This window comes from Nycticebus coucang, chromosome 23 (assembly GCF_027406575.1).
Source record: "Nycticebus coucang isolate mNycCou1 chromosome 23, mNycCou1.pri, whole genome shotgun sequence".
In the NCBI taxonomy this organism is placed as follows: Eukaryota; Metazoa; Chordata; class Mammalia; order Primates; family Lorisidae; genus Nycticebus; species Nycticebus coucang.
This window is the reverse complement of record NC_069802.1, coordinates 25,796,344-25,824,323: the sequence shown is the minus strand read 5'-3', so window position 1 is coordinate 25,824,323 and position 27,980 is coordinate 25,796,344. Positions and strand designations below refer to the sequence as shown.

Genomic DNA, 27,980 nt, shown 5'->3' with positions numbered 1-27,980 from the left:
TGTGCTGGGCCTAGACCTCAGTCACTAGGGTGTTTTCATTGTGGCCGAGGAAGACATGTCAAACATTAAATTGTTAACTTACCCATGTCAAGTGTCTGCGTGAGCCAACAGAATAGCCAAGGTTCTGCTATGAAGGAGGATATGGGGAGGCTGGCCATTACTTTCAGGAAACTAAGATGGCTCAAAATAGCACTGCTGAGTGTTGTAAGATTTTTATAACTAATCATCAGCAAATCTTTTCAGCTGACTTTGGCTTTAAGCGTTCTTACCATAACGACTGCTGAAATGGAATGAGAAGGGCCCATAGTTTGTTTGGTTGGTTTTTTATTTCATTATATAAGCGCTGTCCCATCTTATCCAATTTCCTCCTTCCTCATTAAGAAGAAAAAAGAAAAAGCACATTACTTTTCGAGATGGTAAGAGCAAATGCTAGATACTCTTGTCTCAGAAATTACAGGCTTTAAGATGTCTTTTTAAATGGTAGCATGGACGTCATGCAGTTGGCCAATAAATGCAATCCCTGATTACAATGAGAATTCTAAAAGTTTGAAAACTCCTATTTCCCCAGTGCATTTTTAATTTCAGAGCGCTGAGCCTGGCTTTTATTTAATTTGTTTATTTTACTTCTGGGTCCTCCCTTCTGAGAGCTAATGCTACACATCTTTTCAATCCACCCACTACACTTTCACAAACTTAAGTCAACAATGATATGTTCAAAAATCTTTGTTTTTCCTTTGAAACTAGATGCGAAAAAGAAATCTCTCCTGTCGGTGGAGACGGCCGTGAATGAGCGAGGCGCCTGCACGTAAATCTCCTTGAACTTTTTAAATAGCTGCTTCTCTTTATCCCACTGGTATATCTGGGAGAAGGTGTAGTCACTCCCCAGGGCCAGGTAGTGATTATCTTTAAAGGAAAAGGGCTGTAGGGTCATGGCCCCCCGGGAGGGCAGAGCCTGGATCTCCACAAACTCCTTACTGTTCCACTTCATGACCCGGGAGTCCCCGATGAAGCGAGTCAGAGACAGGTAGAGGGCATTCTGCATTCTGAAGCTTTTCACAGCCAGGACGTCCTCCATGTTGGGGATGTCACCATGGGGGACAAACTTCTTAGAGCTCTTATTCCACTGGAGGATAATGGGGACCTGGGAGCGGCTGGACAGGATTAGATGCGATTTTCCATCTATGTCAACAAACTCTGCATCTGTGTCCCTGAACCACTCGTGCAGGGACTGGTAAGAGTAGAATCCTTTGCTGTTCCATTTATAAACCGTGGACAGACCAGCCTTCGAGCTGTCTGCGATGACGAAGAACGTCTCATCCTCGATCTGAAACAGCTCAATGTCGTTGGGCTTGGAAATGCGAGACACTTCTATGTCTTGGAATTTGACGAACTTGGTCCAGTTCTCATCGTATCTGTAAATGTGAGAGCCGCCGAAGAGCTGGGCCACGACCACGAAGACCTGGCTGTCGATCAGGATGGCCTTACAGCCCACGATGGACTGACCTGCGCTCCAGAATAAAAAAGACGGGATTAGTGCAGCTACGGCTAAACATGCACCTTTTCATCTTGACAGTGAAGTTGGAAACCTTGTGAACAGCTGGCGGGGATGTAAAAGGTGCAGCTACGACGGGAAACAGTATGGTGGTTCCTTGGAGAATTAAACGTGGAATTACCATTTGATCCAGCAATTCCACTTCTTGGTATATACTCAAAAAATTGAAAGCGGGGCCTCAAAGAGACATCCATATACCCAATGCTATAAACTGAACGTGTGTGCTTATAATCAGGCACTATTCTAAGTATGTGTATTTACACACTTAATCCTCCTAACATACACATGAGGCAGATACTATTCTTATCATCACTCCCATTTTATAAAGGGTGAAAGTGAGGCACAGAGAAGTTAAGTAATTTATACAAAGTCACACAGCTAGTACGTGATAGAGCCTGGTATTTAAATCCAGGTAATCTGGCTCCAGTCTACACTCCCAGCTCCCAAGAACCAAAGAAACATAAAGAGGAAAGTAATAAATCACTCATATTACAAATGTGAACTAACAATATCTTGACTTATTTTTAAACCTTTATCTATACAAATATTCAAATATGCTTTTTTTAAAAAAAAATAGGGCTTATACTATATATATGCTTTTATTTATTTATTTATTTAGTAGAGATAGAGTCTCCCTTTATCGCCCTCGGTAGAGTGCCGTGGCATCACACAGCTCACAGCAAAATCCAACTCCTGGGCTTAGGAGATTCTCTTGCCTCAGCCTCCCAAGTAGCTGGGTCTACAGGCGCCCGCCAGAACACCTGGCTATTTTTTTGTTGCAGTTTGGCTGGGGCTGGGTTTGAACCCGCCACCCTCCATATATGGGGCCGGCACCCTACCCACTAAGCCACAGGCGCCCCCACTACATATGCTTTTTCTAACCAACTTTTTCCCCTTGACTCCCATGCTATGAATATTTTCCCATGTTACTGAATCTTCAACCACTTGATTTTTTTCTACTGCACAGTATTCCACGCACAGCTGTACCATATTTTAACTGTTGGACAATGCAGTTATTTCTAGTTTTTCCTTATTGTTAAATAACATGTTTCCTTTAAAATATTGTTAAATGTTTTGATCCCATCTGGCAGCCTTCTTAACTTGTTGGAGCAAATGTTATACATATTTTTAAGGCCTGTGAGTTTTACCTGCCAAACTCCTCTTCAAAGGGTGTGTGGGTTTCTGCCCTGCCACATTGAGAGGGCACATCCCTCATCCCCTCCCTGAGAGGGCTGGCTCCGGAGGCCCCCCACCCAGAAGCTCCCAGAGGTCTGCCTCTCACAGCCAAAGGACTGTGCAAAGTGCAAGGCATTCTTTCCTCAGAGATGTTACAAAAGACTTCTCTCTAGGTAAAGACTTTCAGCCTCTGGAGTTGTCAGTAGCAGAGAGATCAGTGTGTGTGTGTGTGTGTGTTAACATAGGAGAGATTTCAGATTGGAGCATGCCTAGCAGCAGAAATCCAAATGCAAACAAAATAAATCAAACACAAGGAGAAAACAAGATGGAAAGGGAAAAGGGGAAGAAGTGAACTGCAGGGTGAGCTCCAGCAAGGGTTTCTCTCTCTCCCTCAGGGACAGCTGGACAGCTGTAGCTGCCCCTTTTGCATCATGGTCACCGTGTGTATGGACGTCAACCCCTCTGTGCCACGGCTAAACAAGATGACAAATGAGGTGTGCACGACCTAGGAGAGGATGGTCCCTGTTCAGCTGACTTTGCTCGAGGCGAATGGTTCCAAGGGCTGCGCTGTCGGTCATGCAGGTGTGCGGTTGGGCTGTCCCTTATAGCTGCCTCAATCCCGGGTGCCAAGATATAGCCACTCTCGCTGCTGCACCCTCCTTCCATAACCACCCACCCCCGGCCTCCCTTGGGCCAGTCTGCGGGTCCCAGGGTGCCCTGTGCTAATGCACGTGGAGGTCCAAAAGTTAAGATCCAGTGGGGAAGAAGGCAGATGCGTCTATTTTATCCCCAACAGAGAAAACTAACAATTGGTGAGGATTCACTCCATACCAGGTACCGTGCTGTTACACACATAACCCCATTAAATTCCTACCATATGCCCCCGAGGCCAGTACTATGTTGATCCCATTTCACAGATGAAATGGAAATTCCTAAAATCCCCATCTTACAGATAAAACGGACTCATGCAATGATGTAACTCAGCCAAAGTCACCAGCTAGTAAAAGTGGGAGCCAGGACGATCCCAAACCAGTGTGAGATGGCGGCTGCTAAGTTGAACCACCAGGCCATTGGAGCTCACTTTGGGGGCTTGGCTGTGAGAGAGGCCCCCCAGGTCTCAGAAGATTCAGACTTGGACATGGAAGGGTCAAGGAGTCCCTGGGAACTAACAAGGTCCAGCCGGGCCCTGGCCCTGGCCACTCTGGCCTTACTGACCACTTCCTCCCTACCGCGCTCTTCCGCCTCTCCCGGGTCCAGGCTGTCACCGTTGGCCTAGATTCTGGACTCTTGCCAGCTGCTCTGCTTCCTCCCTTCTACTCAATACCCCTGCCCCACAAAGGCTCCTCTGCACCCAGTTGCTGGACATAACCCAGCCCTCCATGCCAGGCACCTGCCTTCTCTCCCTGCAGCCTTATTGGCCTCCACCCAAAACCCTCCATGGCTCTTCAAGGCATCAGGGTAAAGTCCAAGTCCTCCCGAGGCCCTGAAAGGCCCACTCTGACTTCTGACCTGTCAACTGCAATGCTGTGCTGGCTCATCTTCCTCATTCCAAACTGACTCTTTGATGGCCCTCAAACACGAAAGACCCCTCCCAATTCTCAGCCTGTGCATGAGCTCCCGCCACTGCCCAGAGGCCCAACCCCAGCTCCCCACGGGGACCAAACCTCCCATCCCACAGGTCTTGCTCAAGGAGCTCCTTCCTGATGAGGCCTTCACTGCCAACTCTCTTCAAAATTTCCATCCTTTTATACCCAGTGTGCCAGGTCTTCCTTCCTCAAGTTATTTCCTCTCCTAAGCACACTGCTGTCTGATATATGTTTTTACACATTGTGATTACTCATCTCTCTTATTCTCTTTCTCTCCCATTAGATTGTAAGCTCCTTTAGGGCAAAGGTTTCTGTCTGGTTTGTTTGCTCAAGAAATCTCTGTGAAGGAATGAATGAATGAGGGAGTGAATGAATTTGGGGGGCCGCCAGCTGTGGTACAAAGGGGGGGGGCAGTGCTATCCTACCAAGGTCAACCTAGGAGCTGGAAGAGGTGGGGTGTTGCCATGAAAGATCCCAGGCTCTTCCCCTGAGTGGACAGTGTGTGACTGGACACACCTGAGCCTTGACCACGTCATTTGTAAGGATGTGAGGGGGGCACTGGCTTCAAGAAGTGCTAGCTCTATTCCCAGCCCTCAGTGACTCCTCACAGAGTCCACACCAGGCACATCTACTCCCCATTTTACAGACAAGGAAGCCAAGCATGAGGGTTACAGGGACATCCTAGTCCACGGCAGAGTCATGAGTACAATCCTTGTTCACCGATTTCCAAAACCTGAGCTCTTTACAGCACGTAAGTTACCTCTTTGGAGAACAGCACTTTTCTCCTCTCCCTACGGGCAGGTGACACACAGTCAGTGCCCAAGGGACTATTGTGAGTTTCCAATGAGATAAACCAGAGCCTGACCCCTAGCAGGCCCACGGCCAACAAGGGCGTTGGAACTCCTTCCATAGGAGCCGAGCATCACTTGCTGCCAGCAGAAGGACGGCCAGCTTGGCCATCCCTCCCCTAACTTCCCAGTCGGAAACAGGTGAGCACATGGGGTTCTCTCTCACCTCACTTTTTCTTGGCTTCCCCTGCAGGTTCACCGTGCCACTCGGCGCTGAGTCTGCATTTCCGAGAGGGCTGCTCTCAGGTGGTGAACTCAGCACCAGGATGCCAGATGGGCCAAGGGCGCTGGCTCATGTGAACCGGCATCTTCAGGGCATCTGGACGAGCACCCAGCACTTCAGATTAGGCTCATTAGCAGCTCTTCTCCCCGAGGAGTGGAATGACCCTTGCCCTGCTTCCCAGGCACCTGTGGCATCTTCTGTGCGCCTGCAGGCCTCCTGGGGGCCTCCCTGCCCCACCTGGATATACCTCACTACAGCTGGGAAATGCTGCTCTGAAGTCACATTGGGAACCTCTAAGAAACCCTCTCCCAGGGTGATAACTTGGCTTTCATGGCACTGTTTATAAAGCTGGTACCATTTTCAGATTGTAGTTGGGCAAATGAGAAGTCTTTGAAAGATTTTTTTTAATTGTATCCACTTATTTAAAAAGCAAGTGGACTGACCATTTTTCTTAGCACTCAGGCACTGAGGACCCATGACAGCATTAACTGTAATCATCCCAAATGCCTGAACTGAAGGATCTAGTTTATCCCAGTTTTGTATGCACCTAGTTAAAGAAAGCAGGGATCACTAGGACCTGGCAAGGGGGCACTAGGAATAAGCTAGAGTGTGTGTGTGTGTGTTAGCACATTAGTTAACAATCAGCTTAATAAAAGCCAAAGCATCATTTAGCTGTTACAAAGCCGGTGTGGTCTTAGGCTACTCAAGAAAAGGGCTTCTCAGCGAGACTTCTCACTGTACCTAGAAAATGCCTCCCACCACTCGAAACCCCACATCTTCTACCTTTCCAAAAGGATCACTAATAATAAGCAGGCTCAGTAAATATGCTCACCATCTGAGATGTCTGACAAATGATCATGCCAAGAAACTGGACAGGCCATGAGGGTGGGCTGAGACATGTTCCAACCTAACCAAGGCAGAGAGCCCAGCTGCCCCTGGACATGACAGACAGCATGCTCCCCTCACAGGCTTTCGGCCGTGCTGCTGCCAGGTCAGCACGTCTGATCAAAGCCACAGCACACCTGTGATGTTGTCGTAGCTCCGGAAATTCATTTCGATGTGGTCCCACTCCAGCACCATGCAGTTCTCCATGCTGGGCTGGGCAATGGCCACGTACACGTCGTTCTTGGAGTTGAACGTGTCCACCGAAACCGACTGGTAGGGCAGCGTCTGATGAACAACAAAATCTGGGAAGGGGTGTTTAAAAAGAAACATGTCCATGACCTCTCTTGGTGAATTATCAGCTGCCGCCACCTTCCCATCCTTTGCATCATGACATCAGCTCTGAAAAGGACCAGCGTGAGGGAGGAAGGGGACAGGGGAGAAACAAGACACACATCCCAGCACATTTTGCTCTTAAAGAGCCCAGAAAGGTGCCGGTCCACACGGGATCATCAGACTGAAGGCAGAGCTGCTTACACAGCTTCCCGCCGATCAACGGCTTCAGGAGTTTAGCTAAAGAAGCTTAAAGTTTTAAACAACTTTGGTGAGACCTTTCAAAATGGCAAGACAGAAAGGATGTGCAGAGCCACACTCTGGAACCGGTCGTGTGAGTGGCTCTTGGAAAAGCCCCTGCAGGAAAGGAGCCCGGTTAGTGCTGTCTCACCTGGCGCTTCAAGAACTTCCCTGACACTCGGACCTCATTATTCTCACCCACCCTTTTGGGAGACACCACCACTGTAGGTTCAGAACTATCATTACACACACACACACACCCCGCAAAGGGCAACCTGGACCCGTGGGAACAAAGCCCAACCCTTTGCTGTGGCCTCAGAGGGTTATAAAGCGTCCTATGGGGAGGGGAGGTAGTTGCCCAAGTCTGCTTGCTGGTTTCTGGACTTGGAGCCAGGCAAACAACAGCCAAGCCTTGTGTCTGGGCAGCGTTCCGCAGCTCTGCAGCAGCTCAGGGAGATCTGCTGGGTTCTGAGCCACACAGAGCCCCTGCTGTATCAGCAGGTTTCCTGCTCTTACGCCCAGTTTATGCCCCTTGTGCCTATGCTCCCGGAGCTCTCCTGACTCACTGCACCAAATCTTGGTAGGGAACAATCAATTCTCAAGCAACACAGCAAACATTCCCTTAGAAGCAAGGAATAGATGGCATGCAGGGAAAATGTCTCTAAAACCACTACATACACACTAATCAAGTTTAAGAAATACAGTTTAAGTTATTTCTTTGATCAGAGAGGCTCCAGGGTGCCCTGATTCTTGGTACGCCAAGTGCGCCCAGGGTAAAAGGTGAGGTCATGGTGGACTCCTGGCTAAGGACATCTTTGCCCTGCCCTCTTCCACCTAGTCCTTACCTGTCCCTACTGAGGTCTCATCTGAAAGACTGCTTTCTAATTTTCTGGGCTATTGTGTAAACTGTATTATCCACTGTCACCCCAAATAATATCAGAGTCTAATGTGGAGATAAAGGAGGTTATCTCAGAGACTTGAGCCATTTTACAGAACCCAGAGAGGGTGAGCGTCTAGCCATGGCCATGCAGCCAGCATGGCATCTCCTGGACCAAGGCCTCCCTGGGGTGGAGGCTGATGCTTCCCTGAGCATTTCCACAGCTCGAGTCCTCAGGAAGTGGAGCAGGGATGGGAAGAACAGGTCACAGTCATGGGGCCACAGGAGCAGGGTGGGGCCCTGGAATGGATACTGTGCCTGACAGCTCACCGCTTACAGCCACTTCCCGCACTTGAGATCCTGGGCTGTCATGTCTCAGGGCTCAGTTACTTACGCATACTATGGGGACTAGGATTCCTCCCAAGCTGGATGGCAGGGACAGATCAATTAGTGCCAGTGGAAATGTCCACCTCATGGCGTGGCACATTGATAAATATGGAGCTGAGATCTGAGAAAAGACAGTCCACCTCCTCTGTCCTAGCCAGTGCCAGGCCTGTCTTTGGGGGAACTATTTTAAGGGCATCTAAGATAAGATCCCAGAGCTGAGGCTACACCTTCTTGCTAAGTGACTTTGGGTAAATGACTTAACTTTCTTGGCCTTGTTATATCTCATACTCAGTCCAGCATAAACTGAGTGCTCAATAAATGCATGTTAACTTTTGGAGGCACTCCTTCCCCCATTCTAGATGCACAGTAGCTGCTTAAATAAATGCCTATTAGCTTAACAAGTAGGAGTGGGCTGGCCTCTGCAGATGACTAAGGGAAGTGTGTGGACAGGTGGCTCCAGTGGACAGGGTAGATCCCAAGGAGAGAGCAGACACCCTGGGTACAGGGCTGGGGCTGGGAGCGAAGACAGACGGGCCTTCGCATTCTTTCCTGCCACTTTCATAATAGCAACCATGACCTTGGGCAAGAAAACTGGGCCTCAGGCTCTTCACCAGCAAAGTGAGGATGACATGTCTTTCGTGAGGTTGCTGTAGAGACTAAATTCAGGGGTGCCTATAGGGACACAGTGCAGCCCCCGTCTGTGCTGATTGCTGGGTGGTTTACACCTGAGACAGTGACCGTGTTAACTTGCCCACTGGAAGACTCGGGTAAGAGTCACGATGGCTCCTAGACCCACTTCTTGACCTCCCTCTCAAAATCAGTGTTACTCAAAGATAAAAAGCAGGAAAAAAGTGAGCCTCTGTTCACGCCCATGGGACAGAAGCCAGAAAGCGCATGGGACCGCATGTGGCTTTGCTGCTTCCTGTATTCACGAGCAGACGGCAGGGAAAGGGGAAACAGCAGCTCTGCAGAATACAGTATTCTCTGAGCTCTTGTATATCCCCAGAAAAGAGAGCACACGCTGACTGCTGCCATCTTTTAATTACAACTGAGATGGCTATAAACCCCTCACCGACATCTCCAGTTGCATTCGACTAATCCAAGTCTGCCAAAGCTTCTAAATACTCCCGTGATACCAGTAACTCACTTGTCTCCTCGGAAACACGAGCACTTGCTTAAAAAGGCAGGCCGTGTAAAGTGCAGACCCAGAAGTTTCCATTTTTAGCGAAGAATCCCAAGATGATAAAAGGGCTGCTGGAATAGAGACTATTTCACAAATCTAGCCTTTCATCGTCCTCCGGTCATTTATTTTCCCCCAAGAGTGGTTTCATAATATTTTCCATATATTACCTATCGCTCGTAACACAAATCATGCAATGATTTGAACTACAAATCTAATTTTTAATAGAAGATCCCACCCCATCCACCTCCCCTCACCCCCAAATAAAGGAGGAGAAGGAGGGAGAAGAGGAAGAGAAAAAAAGAAGAAAAGAGTGATCAGAAAACAATGCAGATGGGTTTGTGGGTGCAGAAGGACAGGACAGGAGGGATTTAAATAGCTTCTCCCACCTTCCACTTAACAGACCTCTCACCAACAGCAAAAGCACATTCATTGTGAAACTATCTCGGGAAAGACACATATTGACATGACATCAATTTACGAGTGTTAAAATATTAATGGCACTCTGCAAAAAGAGCTGCCACTTCCATTCACACTGGATTAAGTTCATGATGTCAGTGGGACTCCTGCAATTTAGGCCTTTTCCCCACTGGAATCGACAGATTTTTGCATAGCTATTTATAGCACTTGCAGAAAATAAATTATACATGATGCGGATCCTACTGGGAGAGAAACTCCACATTAATGCCTTATTTCTCTCTGCATTTTCATCAGCTCTGAAATAGGGAAACTAACGGGACAATTAGGATGCAAAACTCACTCCCTCTAAGGAATTTAGTGAATTATCCACCTAACACAGGGAATCATTGGTAGGTAACAGGGATTTTTGAGGTGGTTAAAAATAGACTTGAAGGGGAGGGATTGTGATTACTCTAAAGAGCTGAAATAGCCCGAGGTGGTTTTGTGGTATTAATTACACCCCTTGGCTGAGGGACAAAATGATAACAGTGTCTTCCTTACTTGGGAAAAACAGGGTGAGACAGCAACCTGGGTGTGGGGTGGGGGGGGAGAGGAAATTTACTCCTTTCCTGAAAATCTGAGCTAAAAAGAAAACAGTGTACTTGGAAAACACACTTCTTTGCAAACCTTTAGTAAGGATATGATAACCGTACCCTGAACTCACAAATTTGTCTTTTCCTTTTCCACCCACCCTCAATCATTTCCTTCTCAGCCTTTAATGAAGCACCTGAGGCCAGAGCTTAACGGGAGGGGAAGATAGGAACCCAGACCCTCCCAAGTTATTGACCTAATTCTTCCACAGCAGGGACTATATTCAGGGGTGGGCCACATGTTGGTTGCACCATGAATCCTAAAGGGATAAGGTCATAGCAAAGAAAGAATCATCATCTCCTTCTTACCAAAAAGACTTGGGTAGACTTTCTAAAGTTTAACAGAAAGCTTGGCAGTGAAGACAAATATACGTAAGACAGAGAAGGGCCTCAAATATTTTGGGAGGCTCATTGTGTGCCTTGAGTTTGGGACCTGGCTACCTCAGTTCCAAGCCACCTCCATTCCAATACCATAACAATTCTCGGATCCCAGATCTTTTCTTTTCTCTCTCTCTCTCTCTCTCTCTTTTAAGAGAGAGGGTTTTCATAGGGTTTCCCTCTGCCACCCAGACTGGAGCTCACTGCAGCCTCAAACTCTTGGGCTCAAGCAACTAGATCATTTTTATGACTATCCACAAGGTCCCTAAATTCAGAAAACACATTTTCTCATAAATTATTCCCACAGCCCTGTGTAGCCCACGTTACTTCTCTCCAAAATAGACAAAGTTTTCACATGCTATGGACAGGTATGAATAGAACAGGGAAAAGCTACTAACTTCACCTTGGGGTTTAAAGACCTCTCCAGAAAAACTGGGGGAAGGGTAGAAAGGAGACCCAGTAAGCTTTGGGTTGGTATTTAATATCAACTGTCCTTGAATGTCACCTTTTGGTGCTCGACACTGACTATGACCTCTGATTTATTGCCCTGGCTCCCAAATACAATAAATAACCTCCTAGTGGCCAATTACACAGCTGAATAAGCCCTACCCAGGGATGAAAGACAAAGGCATTTCCAGGAGACCTCAGGTTTTCCATCAGAAAAGAAAAGAACTTGGAGGGTCCCCTATATGCAAACACAGATTATCTAGGAATCGTTTGTACCTTGTGGGTTTGGGGAAAGGTAGGTAGCAAGAATGGGCCTAAATGTGAGATTCTTTTTCTTAGAGTTTTGTTGTCTTTTGAGTTTCTGTAACTATTTTCTGAGTTCTCATTCCTGCTGCTTCTCCTGACATAACTTGAGACTTTGTCAATATCGACTCTCCGGCTAAATGTTTTTAAAAATCTCTTAAGCAGGTTTCATACTGTGGATTGATCTTCTCTCCTTTAAAATCTGGCTGTAGAAGCTGTAGACACTACCTAAGCTTTTCACAGGAGACGCTCACCTGCTGACCGAATGTGAGAGTTGGGGTGGTTAGTATTTTAATTTTATCTTATAACCTTAAAAAAAAAATGCATAAACAGAACCTTGGAGGCAGGTCCTAGAAAATAAGATCAAATTTTCTTAACACTTTAGCCTCAGGGTGAGTTTTTGCACTTGACATCTAGTTGTTGACTTAGATTTTCTATTTTGCCGCTGGTTATAATTTATCTTGTCTTTTTGCATGAACCTATGAAACTAATTTATAGATTTAAGAGCATGGTATTTATTCATTGAGTTTTCAATAAACGTCACCTTACTGAAGTGAGAGAGAAGTGACAATAGAATAATCGAGGCCACTGGTTGTCCATGAAACTCAAACTGATTCTCATGCCAAACTCACAAGTTTATATTTTGACCTTTAAAAAAAGGAGGGGAAAGAAAAACCTTAGAGAAATTAGAATTTTGTAAGGAATCAAAATTAAAGCCAGGACAGTTACAAAATTCCTTCTAAACTTCTGAGATATCTTCCTTACCACATCAAATTAATGTCTTTTAGAATGCTTAAACTTCCTCTAAAATAGCCTTGAGAGAAAATCTCAACATTCACTTTTCCCCATTCCTTGTTGACACTCTAAAAGGAAAACAGGGATTGTTCTAAATATCCATCTTTGATGACATGGGTTCTGAATACCTGTGGTTGTACATTCATAGTCAAAGCTGGTCACATCATTTAGCTTCTTTTCTTGGTATTCAGGTGGACCAATACATAGCACATCAGAAACAGTGGAATTCGTCATCTTCAACCACAGATACAGCCACTTGGCTTTGCAGTCGCATTCAAATTTATTACCCCTTAAATCTCTAAAAATCAAAACAAAACATAAACACACAGAGAAACGGACACATCAAACAGATTTTAGAAGTAATATGAAACTACAGATTAACACCCCCAAATAATTAAAAACCCCTAAAATAGAATTTTTAAAAGTTTGTATTTAATGCATCTTTTTTCTTTCTCTCTTTTTTCTTTTTGACAGTCTTACTCTGTCACCCCTGGTAGAGTGCCATGCCATCATCACAGCTCACAGCAACCTCAAACTCTTGGGCTCAAGTGATCCTCCTGTCTCAACCTTCCAAGTAGCTGGGACCACAGGCACCTGCCACACACAACACCTGGCTAGTTTTTCTATTTTTAGTAGAGATGGGGGTCTTGCTCTTGCTCAGGTTGGTCTCGAACTCCTGAGCTCAAGTAATCCTTCTGCCTCAGCCTCCAAGAGTGCTAGGTTTATAGGCACCCAGCCATAATACATCTTACTTATCATTTACTTAATTTAATGCTCCTCAGTGTTTGTGGTTTTAACTACATAACATACAGAGAGCTCTCAGAGATGACCTACCACCATCTCTCCAAGCCTCCTTGTATCACCATGCCATACTGGAAACGAAGAATGATAGAAAACAACCCCAACATAGGTTGGTATACAAAAAAAAATAAGATATTGTAGGAAGACAGTCTCACAAATACAATTGAAACTTTGTGGTCTTGTTAAACTGCGTCCAGTAAGAAGTGACAAACACTGGAAGATAAAGCAGGTGGCCACATTATCTCAGGAAAAAAGAACCTCCCATTCAGCAAGATTCATTTACTGTATTTACATAAAATGGCAAAATCCAACATAATGCAAATTATACGCTATTTCCCAGGATGCACCACTTTGTCATGGATTTTTAGCTACAGCATAAGAAAAATGCAGTGAAGGGGAGAAGGGATTATAAGACATGATGAACTGGGGAACAAGGACAAGGACATATGACCTTAACTTCATTACTTACAGTTCAATGAGAGAGTCTAAATCACTGAAGACATCCCTTGGTAGAGCCCGTATGTGGTTATTGGCCAAGGAACTAGAACCAGAAAGTGATTTCAATGTTGTAATTAGCTCATGCCCTGTCATTCTCCACTGCCTTTAAATAAAGCCAATGACTTAAAACAGAGCTTGGGTCATCAATAATGAGATTTCAAAAAAAAATAAATGAATCAGGTTATATAAAGATAACATTAGAGAGGCTGGATTACAACGTAAGTTTTGTTTGTTTTTCGAAAAGCATTTTTTAAGCTCTTTATGTACATGTGTTAAACCCCAGCTGGCTTTCTGTGGTTCTTGGAATAAAAGTTGAAGTCCCTTTGTTGGTGTGTAAGACCCTCTGTTGTCTAGTTACCTCTGTTCCTGCTGACCTGTGGGCCCATATCTCCGACTGCTCACATCTAGCCACACTAGACCCCTTGCTATTCCTCAGACAGGTGAGGCAGGCTCCGGCCTCCAGGCTCTGAACCCGCCCATCTGCCTGGAAGTGTTCTTTACCCAGACATCACCCCACACTCCTTTGCCTCCTCAATCTCAGCACCTTCTCTGGCCTCTGTACATCTCTTTTCCCCCGGCTCTGTTGATCATCAGAGCGTGACTGTCATTTGGCAAACTCCCCATTTTAACTACCTATTTGCTTACTGGCCAGGCATCCTTCCTATACATAAGCCACCTGAGGCCAGAGATGTCCTCAATTCCTTGAACAGTGCATGGCACACAGCAGATACTCAGTGTATCTTTGTTGAATGAATGAGTGAACCAAAGCTACCACCCAAAAGTCAGGGGGATAAGAGAAGAGACACAGTCTTGTCCCAAGGACGGTCCCAGGGGTGCAGCTGAGTGAATTCTGCTCCATGTGACGCCAAGAAAGCACTCAGTAAATACTCTTTTCCATAAAGACACTCCACTCTCACCCTTAAGGTTAATATAATAATATCTCAATGAATCAGGATGCTTAGGGAATCAATTATGATCAATTTCATTTTCTCATCAACAAAGGTTGACCAGAAACCATTTTGCATTTTTGCTCCTAGGAGGAAGCTCTTTCTAAGACACCTTCGTCCACTCCCCACCTCCAGGGAATCCAGACTAGAATGATCAGCATCAATTCTTTCTCTGATGATACAGGATTTTGCAGTGTCCTGTCATCATCCTGCTGAAGATGAATGTCCATGGTGCAGGGCTGTTATATAGGAAGAAGCAGGGTGTTCAGACGATGCACACTGACTTTTTGATTTCCCCAGGCACTGCACTCTGGTGTGAGTCAGCTAAGAAACTGATACTACTTTTGGTTTCTTTTACATGTACAAATGAAAAGAGCAAAACATATAAATGATATACATGTAAGCAATTCAGCACCAACATCTTTTAAAAATATATTAAATGAGAATACAAATGTCTTAACAATAACTAAGAACATGCCAGGAAGGCTATGTTAACCAGTGTGATGTAAATATGTCAAATGGTCTATAAAACCAGTGTATGGTGCCCCATGATTGCATTAGTGTACACAGCTATGATTTAATAATAAATAAATTAAAATGAGTCTTTTGGAGCATCAGAATGACCCACCCCAAAAAGATGAATTAGAGAAAAGAGTGTTCCTTCTCAGAGTCAGAGAGGTCTCTGTAGTAGGGAAGCTTTGAACCCAAACATCCTTGCTTCAAGATGTATCTGAATTTGAGGAGACGCACAGTTTCTCAATCATGCCCCTTACTACCTATATAACCACAAATGGGTTCAAGTACAACTTCACGTACTATTTTACCTTTTGCCTCTAAATGATTTATTTGTACATTTTTTTTAAAGTGTTGGAAAATAGGCTGAGTCTGTAAGCCAGACTGAAAATACTCTGGAAGTAGCTTCTTAAACTTTAAAAAAGAAGGTGTTTGTTTTGATGTTTTTTTTCTAGTCGATGGTCACTTTTTCTGGAAAGTAAAGTACTAAATGTTTCAGCTAGCTGGATGTAAATTATTTGCACTGAAAAATGGACAGTTGTTTTATTGAGGTGATAAGAATATGTGGAACGAACAAAGCCAAACAAAGCAGAGCGTTTAGCGATGATTCCAAGAGTTCAGTGTAGGTCTCAAAAGGCAGAATTATTTAGACAGGTTGTCTACCCCACTCACGCTCAGTGCTCAACATTTCCTTTTCCGCTTCATTTTGTGTACAAATTCATGACATTTACTTCATTTCTGAAATTACTTAACAGCTCCCTGTCCCATGGGCCGTACAGGACTGCTGGAAACAAATGTCCCAGAGTTTAGTTATAGGTGGGCATAGCTCCTGGGAGGCTTTGAAACCTGATCTCGGTTTCTTTTCATGTGAATATAAGTCTGCAGGTGTGGGGAAAGTTCATAAAAGATAAAAATCGATACTGAATTTAAACAAGCATATTCCAGATAGAGACTTCCTGAAGCACAGGAGTGAACTTTAAAAGAGAGTTGATATCTTTGCTTAAAGGTTGTAAAAAATGGAAGGAGAGGATGGGTTCATTCTTTAAACAATGTATTAAATGCTTTAATTATTAAATCCATCTCTACCCCAGAACTGACTTCAATCTTTAATTTTTATTTTTTATTTTTTCCATTATTGTCATTTTCTTTTTGGGACAGGGTCTCCCTCGGTCACCCAGGCTGGAGTGCAGTGGCACAATCACAGCTCACTGCAGCATCAAACTCCTGGGCTCAAGGGGTTCCTCTGCCTCAACCCCCAAGTAGCTGGGATTATAGACATGTGCCACCATATCTGGCTAATTAAAAAAAAAAATTTTAAAGATGGTTGCCTTTCCAGACATGCCAAGAGATTCTAAAATTCAGATAGCAGACAGTTTCAGAACTCCAGCACAATTCAACCCGAATAAGACATCCCCCATACACATCATAATCAATTTCACTAAAGTTAATATGAAGGAGAAAATTCTGAAAGCAGCCAGATGAAAGAAAACCATCACCTACAAGGGCAAGAATATTAGAATAACTGCAGATCTCTCTGCTGAAACCTTTCAAGCTAGAAGAGGATGGTCATTGACTTTTAATCTCCTAAAGCAAAGTAACTTTCTTTTTTTGTTTTTTTGTAGAGTCTCACTTTATGGGCCTCAGTAGAGTGCAGTGGCCTCACACAGCTCACAGCAACCTCCAACTCCTGGGCTTAAGTGATTCTCTTGCCTCAGGCTCCCGAGTAGCTGGGACTACAGGCGCCAGCCACAACACCCGGCTATTTTTTGGTTGCAGTGTGGCCGGGGCTGGGTTTGAACCCGCCGCCCTCGGTATATGGGGCTGGCGCCTTACCGACTGAGCCACAGGCATCGCCCAACAAAATAACTTTCAACCCAGGATCCTGTACCCAGCTAAAATGAGTTTCATTTATGACGGAGAAATTAAATACTTCAATGACATTCACATGTTGAAGAAATTTGCCATAACTAAACTAGCTCTCGAGGATGTTCTCAGACCTATCCTCCATAAAGACCAGCGTAATCCTCCACCACAAAAGTAAACCCACCCAGAAAATTTTGATCAAATTCCAACTTCCACAGCCGCAAAAGGATTAAAAATGTCAAAAAACAAAACAAAACAAAAAAAAAGATGGTTGCCCAGGTTTGTCTCAAACTCCTGGACTCAAGTGATCCTCATACCTTGGCCTCCCAGAGTGCTGGAATTACAGGCCTGAGCCACTGCCCCCAGTGGAGGAGTCAATTTTCAAAGTCATCTGACTTCCCCAGAAGTAGAATCCATATGAAAAATCCAGCTCAGTAAGGAACCCATTGGTCAACCACAAATCAGAAAATGTGACCTGCCGACCTAGCCCTGCCCAGATCCCAGGGGGCTGGGTGGGGGCTGGGATGGGAGCAGCCTAGTGGAAGACAGGCAAGGCCCTTTCTGCCATCTACAATACTGCTCAGGAGATAAAACACCACGAAACAGCACCAACCAGTGTGACCAGTGTGGACAGCAAAGTGTTGGCTGTGTGAAGCCAACAGAAGAATAAAGCAGGAGACGGGGAATGATTTCTTGGAGGAGACAGAACTTAATCTGGCTTTGGATGGAAAAGGCAGATTCCAGGAGACTGAGGGCAGAAACAGCAACCCAAGTAAGGGAAAGGAAGTGAGGGAAAGCCCTGCAGTGGGTGGAGTTGGGCGTGCAGGGGTGTCCCACGAGAGCCTGGGCTGCTGCAGACATTCTGCAGGATGAGGCCTGGAGACTTGACCCCAGGGCTGTCTCTCTTGCATTTTCCCAACCCAGGTGCAGGACCCCCATGCTCCTTCTGTGTTTGTGTTCTGCGTGTTGCACACATGCACACACAGTAACATGTGAGAGAACAAATGCACAAGCACACACACTCACAGGTATGTGCACACACGTATATGAGTCCATGCACCCATACGTGCTTTCGGCACGTGCACAAAGATACGTAAATACACACGCACGAAACCTCCATGTTCACACCCTCCTGCTGATGGAGGACCGTAGCCAATTGGCCAAATGAAAGTTGCCATCCAGGAAAACTCAACCAGTCACACAGCCTATAAGTTCATAATCTGCCTGGAGCTTTTGCTTAAAAACAAGGTCCCTAATTCCTGACTGCTGGGAACTAGACTTACCCAGCCACAGCTGTTCCTCTCCAGACACTCACAGCTGTCTTCTGAGCAGACCCTGTCTGGCCTCCCAAACTGGCAAGATTACTTAGTTGTCCGTGGAGAAAATAGAGGTTTCATGTTGAGTGGAGGGAGGGAATAATATGATGATGGTGATGCCAACCATACCTTGAGCATGTCCTCTGGGTAATGGGCTGGATGCTTTGCAGGAAAGCATTAACCCATTATGTGCAAAAGTTCTATGAAGTCAGTATAATCATCCCAATACAGTTCTTCCATAGCAGGAGGGTGTAAACTTAACAGATACTATGCGTGGATACTGGCACATCTTTGTGCACATGTAGAAAGCATGCATGGGTGCGTGCACTTATATACACATGTGTACATCACTGTGTTTGTGTGTGCATGCTAGTGCACTTGTTATTTAGTGAGCTAAGGATGCAGAAACTGAGCTCAGGGTGGGGCCACATCTATGGTGCATCTTAGAATGGGTACAGGTGATTGCACTAATGTACACAGCTAAGATTTAACAATAAAAAAAAAAAGAAACTGAGCTCAATCTAAGCAAAATTAATAAATTAACAACCACAAGATTCGAACCCAAGTCTATGCACCGTGAAGCCATAATCTTAGCCTCTAAGGAATGTGGGGGGATTTGGCACCAACACTGAATCTGAAAAAGAGTCAAGGCTTTTATAGGAAGACAAGAAACCCAGAGCAATAGTGCCAAGAAGACCCCGACACTCTGCAGGGCTGATGGTGTAGACCCAGATGTTTGCTCGTCTCCCATCCCCTCTCACATCCCCTTACCCTAAAAGCAGAAGCTCTGCCTTTAACTCAGGCAGAGCTTCTGCTTGGGAGCAATTGAGAATCAAATGCTCACTAGCCCTAATGACAAATAATCTGTGCCATCCCCGGGACTTGATGTGAATGCTTACCTGGTTAGATGACCATGTCCACACCATATCTTCAGGGTTACACACCACGCCTGCCCAACACCCTCCAAACCCTCCAATTTTCCTCCTTTTCTTTTTCTCTATAGACAGGCTGACTATAGAGATGAGATGTCATCTAACTCAAATACAAAATATTTATCATGCAAATTGGGACCCAGCTCCTGGCTAATAAATTACTCCCACCAAGACAAGGACTATTTTTATGTTTTCATGAACACAGTCACTAATTTTTCCAGTCTTACACATTTTTCTAAATGCGTATACTTGCTTCATTCTGATATACCAATTCAAATTAATTTGTTTAATTTTTTTTTCTCCAGGAAGCTATTAAAGTACCAGAGAGCTTAGCTGAAGCCACAGATTAATCCAACATAAAAGAAAAAGTGATTTGCATTCCAATGAGAACCACAAAAACGTCTCAATCGCACTTTGTCCTTCTTTTGATCCTATATTCAACCCAGTCATCTAAGCCTTGGTTCCCAAATCTGTAAAATGGGAACTGGCAGATTATCATGAAATATAAAGAGAGGGCAGCTCACTGAGCACCCAGCTCTGGGCCTGGCACCAAGCAGGTGTAAAATGCATGGTAATTCCCTCCCCACCGCCTCCCCCACAACATGTGCTCCCCCACAGCACTCCTTCCTCCACACATGGCTACATGGTCCATAACTGTGGCTCAGAATGATGAAGAAGGCATTAAAGCCAAGTTCATGAGAAGTCACAAAAAGCCAGTGTCTAATCAACAATACAGAAACCTCATAGGCCACCCAGAAATTAGAATCCTTTGGGGAATGTTCCAATATGGAAATAACAGTCAAGAAAGAGAGGGGAACCAGGAAATGAATCTTACTCCACCCATTAAAGGACTTACAACACTTTTTACAGGACTTACAGGTGAGTCAGGTCACGGAGGCCACGAAAGGCATTTCTTGAAATGGTTTCTATTTTGTTGCCTTCAATGAACCTAAGAAAAAATGTGGTATCATTGACATGAATTTTCTATCTTCAGTATCTCTATAAAATTACATTGTTATGCTTTCAGAAGAAAATCTGAACACACTCGTAAATTATAAAAGTCCATCTCTGAAGACTAGGTGGGCTATAGCCAATTCCACACGACAGCAGGTGTGCGTGCAGGAACCAATGCACAGACATGCCAGTGTGGGTCTGCACTCCTTCCAGAAGCAGCATGGAAGTCTTCAAATTTGGAGCTGACAACATGGGTAAAACATTTGTGGGGCGGGGAGAAGAAAGCACAAAGACAAGAAATTCTCCTATCTCTACAAGACTGGAATGCTTCCAGACACTTCCCCTACGCAATCCTTCTTACAGTTCACAGTGCCTGGCTATTAATATTTTTGTAATCTCATTGTCCCTTGAGGGGAGCCATTGTTTTACATCTCTGTATTAAAGTTTTGGCTGAGGGAGAGTTCCATTAAGCTTGGCTTCTAACACCCTGAGTTTATCACATTCTCCCCAGTCGAACTTGTAAGCAAATGGGTAAAAAGGCAGGGATGCTCTCAAGATCTCTAAGCTACAAGGAGGTAGGAAGATTAATGAAGTTGAATAGGGGCCAGGTTTCTTTCTCTGTCCTAAAATGACATGAGATGTTGCAATAACAGCACTGGCCATGCTGTAAGGTCTTTGTGGGGAAGATAGAACATGAATAACCTTTACTTTTCCCTGGGGCCGCAGAGAACTACATTTGAGTTTCCATCATTGTTGTTAAGTCAAATGTAAGACAGTCTTTAAGGAGATGGTCCAAGGGAGAGGCTTTGTACCACAACACCATCAATGAAATTGTTCTTGATTCTTGCACTCTTTCTGATGTCTGCTTTTTTAAAAAATCAAGTGTCTCTTCATTAACAGACTTCAGAATAAACGGATAAGCTAACTTCCTCCCCAGTAACCTTGACAGCAAGATGAACTAAAAGCCTGTAAGAGAAAACTCATGGCTTTGCATTTGCTACTTCCAAGGGTTGTTTATGCATTTTGCTAGACACTAGTTGTATTTAGCACCATGATTGCGCCACAGTTTCCACACCATGTATGCATCAGCATATACACGATGTGTACACTGGGGGAAGAATTCCTCCAGAGACCTCTTTCCTCAAGACACAAAATCAGCAGAGAGTTTTCTTATGCCCAGAATGTGTCTAGAATCCCAATACCTACCTGTTGAACTCAGATAAGAAAGTGGAGACAAGGCTTCAAAAACCCCTCTGAATGCTAAGTGAGGAAATCCATCTGATAGCAGGATTAACATTATTACAAAGTTAGCAAAAACAAGGATGAAAGAACTTAAAGGGGAGAGAAGACATGAAAGTGAGAAAAAGCAGAAATCAAAACGAGGGGAAAGCTCATTGCTAGGGGAAAAAAACCCTCCATATCCAAAAATGAAAAGAAATGACCTTTTTCTTTTAAGAAGAAAGGAAATGAGACCCTCGGCAGCCGCTCACAGGAGATACCACAAAAGGGATATAGGACAGCTGAATAAAAAACATGAAGTTGTACCCTCCCCCCCACAGGGAGATTTTATTTAAAAATAAGTAAGCCTCAGAATCTTTCAGCTCTATTTCTGGCTGATCAGCAAATTCATGCTTAGTTATGAGAGGTAAAAATACCCAACGCAATTTCCAATTGTGCTTACTACATGACAAATCAAATGTCAGCAGAGAATGAATGAATATCTCTTCTTCTTTGTTTCCTTTCCCCGTCTTTGTCTCCAGCCGCTTCCTGCCCCAGCTTGTTTATAAGCAAGTAAGCTAGAAAAGGTCAGTGCTGAAAAGAGAATGGGGTTTTCTCCATTTTCTCCACCCCAAACCCTCGCAGAGATGCCGTTCCCGCACAAAAGGCAACGCAGCAATTCTTCTGGATACCAAATGGTCAGCCAATAGGCAAAGGACAAAACTTACAGGTATTCAAGATGAAAAAGTCCAGCAAAAGCGTCATCCCGGATGACCGTGAACGAGTTAGAGTTCAGCAACCTGAAAATAAGGAATGGATTTCAAGGCTGAGATATAAAACTCAAGTCACAGATAAAGCGATTTCTATTTCTTTTGCTGTGTTCTGCTCTGTGGGCAAATGTGGGCTCTTTACAACCTAAGAACCACCCAGTAGGTCTACAGCCTGACTCTTGAAGAATGCTAATGGAGACGATGGCAGGTGGATCCATTTGGTCATAGTTTTTGGTCATCCCCAATCTTTTACCCACTTCCCCATGGGTAAATATGACCTGATAGCTGTTATTTAACACACCTTGATGTTTGTTTCAACTAAACAGCTAAGGGAATGCTTTATGATTCACAAGCAACCATAGAATTAGAGATCTAAAAGGATTTAACCCAACTCTATTTTTAGAGTAATTTGAGCCCAGAGAAGTGAAGTGACTTGATCAAAGTCACACAGCCTGGACAAAACAACAGTCCTTTCTACTATATTATACATTCCCATGAGAAGTAATAAAAAGTATTTGTTCAAGAAACCTTCCTACAGAAGACTCTTTGTCATTGCATAGTTCTTTATTTGAGTTACTACTCAAGTCTTTTTGGCGAAAAAATAAACAGAAAAACACAACCCTAGGATTGTATTTCTATCCTATGAAAGTATATTTTCATGGCGCTGCAATTTCTAAGAGATTTCAGATTTTAAAATGTTAAGTATAATGTTACGAGCAGGCATATAGCAGTTTAAGAATAAAAATGCCAAGAGTAAGTTGGTTGAGGATGAATAATTGTCTCCTACACTCTATTTCTCCATATTTTTCTGTGGCCCATTGCTTGTTTAAATTTTGATCTGATCACAAATTTAAAAAACCAGTCTAGATAAAGAGAGTGAATTCTCAGGACTTTCTCTGTCCCTGATTTGCTTTTGAAAACTGTCTTTTGGACATTTCTTTTCTTCTGCAAATATTAACTGACCTGCATTACAGGATACCACATGGGCCTTCACCATAATGATTTTGGCATTGCTCACAGTGATGAGCCAGGGCCAAGGGGAGTTTGTAAATGTGGGCCTTGGACCCTGGAATTCCAAGGAATTCTGGCTCTTTGATTTGCAGAAAGTTTCTTAACTTCTCTGAGCTTCAGTTTCCTCACCTATCAAAAGTCTGGCTCTTTGATTTGGGGAAAATTTTTTAACATCCCTAAGCTTCAGTTTCCTCATCTATCAAATGGAAAAATAAGAATACCCTCCTCACAAGAATAACATGATGATGAAATAAAATTATTCTTCTAAATGCACATTACACTGCCTGTTTAAGTACTCAGTAAACTGAAATACTTCTGTCTCCAGAGTGACATTAAGCTTTTAAAATGTGAGTTTTCTTTTAAATCGAGGTGTTTGGGGAACAGTTAATTCGGGTGATGTTCCAGTCATGATTCAATGTAATCAGCTCCCCCATTGCCGGATCTTGGAGTTGATAAAATCCTTGATGAAAACAGGCCCCAAACTAAGCCAAGACAACCAAGCAAGGAGCCTCGGTAGTCCACTGGGGAAACACAGGGCCAATGAACACCAAGAGCCATCTACAGTTTCCTCGTGGAACTGGGTGTTTTAGGAAGGACTGGTCCCAAAGAGGCAGAGATCATCCATCAAGAACTGTTCTTCAGGGACCCCCATTTTGCAGAGAGAATATCGCATACTCACAGCAGCTGCAGGGAAGGCAGATGGGAAAACATTCGGTCTTTGATTTCCAAAAATGTTCCATTTACCAGGCTCCTATAGGCAAAAGAGGGACAAACAGAGGCTTACGTTTCTTTCAGGAAGTTCCAGCCAAGGTGGGCAATTGGCCTCATCCTCCACCTGTGTTTCAAACTCTTCCTTTCAGGAGTGAGGCTTAACACAGCTGGCCACAGTCTTCCCAGGGGCAGGAATGAGAAAAGTCAGGCCATTTCCCAATACACTGGATCAATATGAAAACTATTTGAATACCTGAAACCTTCACCATCAGCTCTTTCCACAGACGTTATCTCAGTCAGTTTAAAATCAATCCCCTCATTTCCTTTTCTTAACTACAGGAGGCCCCATCTGAAAATGGATAATCACTTCACCTCTGCCCATGATTCTGTTTGTGTAGACACAGCGTTAATGTTGGCCAACGAAAAACTCTGGGGTAGGATAAGCATTCCCCTTGGGAGCACATCTCAGAAAGACACTCAGAGCACTTCTGATTAAATGCACTGTGAAAGCCTCGAGGGAAAAAACTTAGAGACACTTGAATTCAGGCTGTGTGCGGGAGAGGCAATACCATCTGCCAGATAAAATGGTCAACTAGGGGGCAAGGGCTTAGCTCTGTTTCTGCCCTCAGGCCTCCTGTCCTTTCTGGCCACAGCAAGATTTCAATCTATTATTTCAGAATTATTTTAGATTAACGTGCAGATCAATTAAGCAGCTGCTGGTTGAAAGGATTTAATAGGGGAATTCTAATTTCTGGAATTAGGAATGTCTCCATGACATCCAAGTTGGCAGTATTAGGAACCTGAAAGGTCCTGTGTTCCTACCAGCCAAACTCTCCTGACTGTCTGTAAAGGCAAACAGGAATCCTCTCGCTCCTGGGTTCAGGCCTCTACAACTTGCCTTGGGTGGGAGGCAGGGGAGGGTGGGACACCAGAAAATGCCCTGAGCACAAATGACCTTACCCCCAGGGATTCCCTGCCTCTATAACTGAGAGGGTATGTGGGGACCTGGGCTTGGAAGGAGGGGATGGCCTTGGTAGGAAAGATACGGCCCCACAGCCCCTTCCGCAGCCATAGGAGAGCTGGTCATTTGACTTGAGCAGCTGTCCAGGGCAAGGGGGAAGAGTCTCTTGGCAGGTGGATAAATATTGTGAAGCCATTTTCCTGCCAGTTTCTCGGCTGCCGAAAAAGCAGCCAGTGCAAGTGTGTGGTGGTGAAAGGGGACAAGGAGTCCTCCTCAACTCAGGACAAGAAGTCAGGCTGACGTCCAGCACTTGGCTGCTGGGCTGAGAAGCCCTCTGTGCCCCTCTCTTTTGGGCCATGAGAGACACCCCTTGCTCGTGGAAGCTGGAGCAGGCTCTTTCCCACCTGCAGTGTGGAGAAGTCCACGGGCCACAGTGAGCCTCGGCCCCACCTGGTTGGCCCGCGCTCCCGTCATGTTCAGTGGCTTGTACGCATTCCCCTACGCACCCATCCCCGGGCCCACAAACACCTCCTCCCCAAACTTCGATGCACCGCAGAATTGCCCAGGGACGCCAGGTGCGGACTCCAGGGCTCCACTCCAGAGACTCTGCTTCAGGGCAGGTGGGATTCAGCATTGGCAAAAGCGCCCGCAGGTGAGTCTGATGCAGGTGACCCGCGGGCCACACTCCGAGAAACACTGCCACGGGGACCCGTCCCGGCTCCCGGACTCCGAAGCTCGCATTCTCACCACCCTCCCGAGGCCGGCGCCCCACCCACGTCCCGTAGTGCGCCCCCACCCCGACGCAAAGCAGGGGTCTGGGGAGTGGGGCAGGGTAGCTGCCGCCCAGCGCCGCAGGCAACTCCAGGCGGCGGCGGGCGCGGGGCGGGGTGGGGCGGGGTGGGGGCTGGAGGGTCCCACTCACAGGGAGCTGATGTCGCCGGGCACGATCCTGGGCACCCAGGACGAGCCCACGCAGATGATGGACTCCTTGGTACAGCTGCAAGTGGCGGGGCAGCGAGCCAGCCGCCTCACCTGCGCGCTCGGCGGGATCAGGCACGCGGCGCCCAGCAACAGCAGCTGCAGCGGCAGCCGCCCCAGCGCCATGCCGGGTCCCCGGTGCCCGGTCCCCGCCCCGGCCCCGACCCCCGCCGCCGCGCCGCGCGCTCGGACCCCGCGCCGCTGCAGACGCAGGCGCCGCTCCCTGCTCCGCCGCCGCCGCTGCTGGCGAGGACAAGGGCGCCGCGGGTGTGGGAGGCCGAGCCGCAGCCGAGCAGCATGCTGGCCGCCACCCCCACCCGCGCCCCCCCACCCGCGCCCGGGCTGCTGGGCTGCCGCCGCCGCCGCACCCGCCGCACCCGCGGCCGCCTGACATCAGCGCCCGCGCTCCGCAGCTCGGCTCTGGCCAATGGAGGCGGCGCCGTCCGGCCCCCGCCCCGCCCTCCCGGGACCTGCGGGACCCGGAAAAGTTGGGTGACCTTGGGGGAGGGGCCGGCCGGGACCGAGCCCCTCTCGGGGGCTGGGGGAGAAGTGGCAGATCCGAGGCCCGCAGTCCCTCCGGGGGCTGGAAATAACCTGGGGGAGGCGCTGGGCTTCTTCAGCCGGGCCAAAACGAGAGACAAAAATAATTAATAAAGTAAGGGCAGGGGGACTGGCTTGCTCACTCGGAGGGCAACTGTCCTGGTGCTGTGACGAGGACAGACTTGTGAGCAGACTTGATTCATTTGGAAAATGAAATGAACTGCGTGCCACCAGCGCTGGGGCTCAGGGGGCTGGCTGTGCTTGTCCTCTGGTCCCCCTTTCCCACGGCACGGCACAGAGGTGGGGGAAGGTGGTAACTGAAGCCAGCCACCATCCCTGCAGAAAAAACATGGGACAGCAAAGCCACTGAAGCCTCCCAAGCCGGGGTGAGGGCCCTCCCTACTTCCTGCTGAAGAACTGGGAAGCTGGTAAAAGTGTCCCCTGTCTGAGCCCCTCACTGGCCACCCCACACCCCCAAGAGACAGGGGCTACAGATTGTTAGTTAAGATTGAGGGCAGGACACATTCTAGCCACTTCTAAACTTCTAAGCCTTCTAGGCAGATCCTACTAAGATCCTTAGTAGGATGAGGAAACTGAAGCCCACAAAGTCGGGATGACTGGTTGGTGGTCCATTGGGAACTGGTTGGGCAGGGAGGGCAATTGGTAACAGGCCCTGCTGAGCCCCTCATCCACTCCTTCAGTTGGATATGATGAGCTGGAACGTTACCACCAGGCAGTGGCCACTAGGGAATCAAAGAAAACGTCCAAAGCAAAATCCAAACAAGGTTAATAGCCCAAACTGCTCAGAGTGGGGTGGGGGGGTGGGGGTCAAACGTACCATCATCAGGCTAAAACCCAAGGAAAACTTTCATCTATGAAGATATAGACCCAGAAAAGGCAGTGCCCAATGCCTTTAACAGTAGGGACCAGTAGGGTGTGGGAGGCCGAGCCGCAGCCGAGCAGCAAAATTAACAGTAGGGACCATCAATACAATCACTTCTTTAGCAATCACTTTTAGCACTGTCCAATATGAGGAAAGTATAAGGAAAATACCAGGCTGGTCACTGACTGAAGAGAGAAAGGAACAGGCCCTGTCCTCATGGAGTGTGAAGCTCAGCAGATGAGGAATAACTCCTCCGGCAACATGGGGTCAGAGACTGGCCAGAAAAAGATTCAGGACTTGAAAGCAAGCCTTTTCTAGGCGACTGCATGGAGGGAGTTGGACATTCATCTAGCAGCTAGCATCAACGCAAACCAATATGCATTTATCATTTAATTTTCACACCTGCCCTGACAAGTGGGTTTTCCTATTTTGTGGATGGGAAAATTGAGCTCAGAGGTCTCACAGGACACAGCAAAGGGGCTTAACCTCCAGATCTGACTGCTGTGTCTAAGCCTTGCTGCCAAGTGAATGTGCACCCAGAACTGCCTTACTCAGCAAAGAGCACTCCTAGGGGCTGAGGACGCAGACCGCAGTCTGGGCAGGGTACAGGTGGGTGCATTGTGCACCAGGAAGACATCCACCTGAAGAGGGCTGGGATGCTCCTTCAGAGAGTGAAGAGCTGGGAGGCTTATCAGCACTCCCTGATGACCTAGGGAAAGGCACTCTCACTTACGAGTGCGAGCCAGGGCAGGGAATAAGTAGGTCAATCCTGGCCCCAGGACCAGACATGTGTGGGTTTGCATCCCGGCCTGCCACTTGCTGCTGGGT

The 27,980-nt window shown here is 46.3% G+C and overlaps 1 protein-coding gene across 1 annotated transcript; it reads right to left on the bottom strand.

Annotated features, from left to right (window-relative positions):
* Positions 1-307: 307 nt before the first annotated feature.
* Positions 308-25,985, bottom strand: LGI2 (leucine rich repeat LGI family member 2). Its single transcript, XM_053578084.1, has 8 exons — positions 25,674-25,985; positions 23,759-23,830; positions 22,027-22,098; positions 20,004-20,075; positions 13,527-13,598; positions 12,385-12,554; positions 6,408-6,572; positions 308-1,503 (listed from the first exon to the last, which is right to left on the bottom strand). The coding sequence occupies exons 1-8, from the start codon at positions 25,853-25,855 to the stop codon at positions 686-688; spliced, it is 1,623 nt and encodes a 540-aa protein (XP_053434059.1). The 5' UTR covers positions 25,856-25,985; the 3' UTR covers positions 308-685.
* Between the last annotated feature and the right edge of the window lie 1,995 nt (positions 25,986-27,980).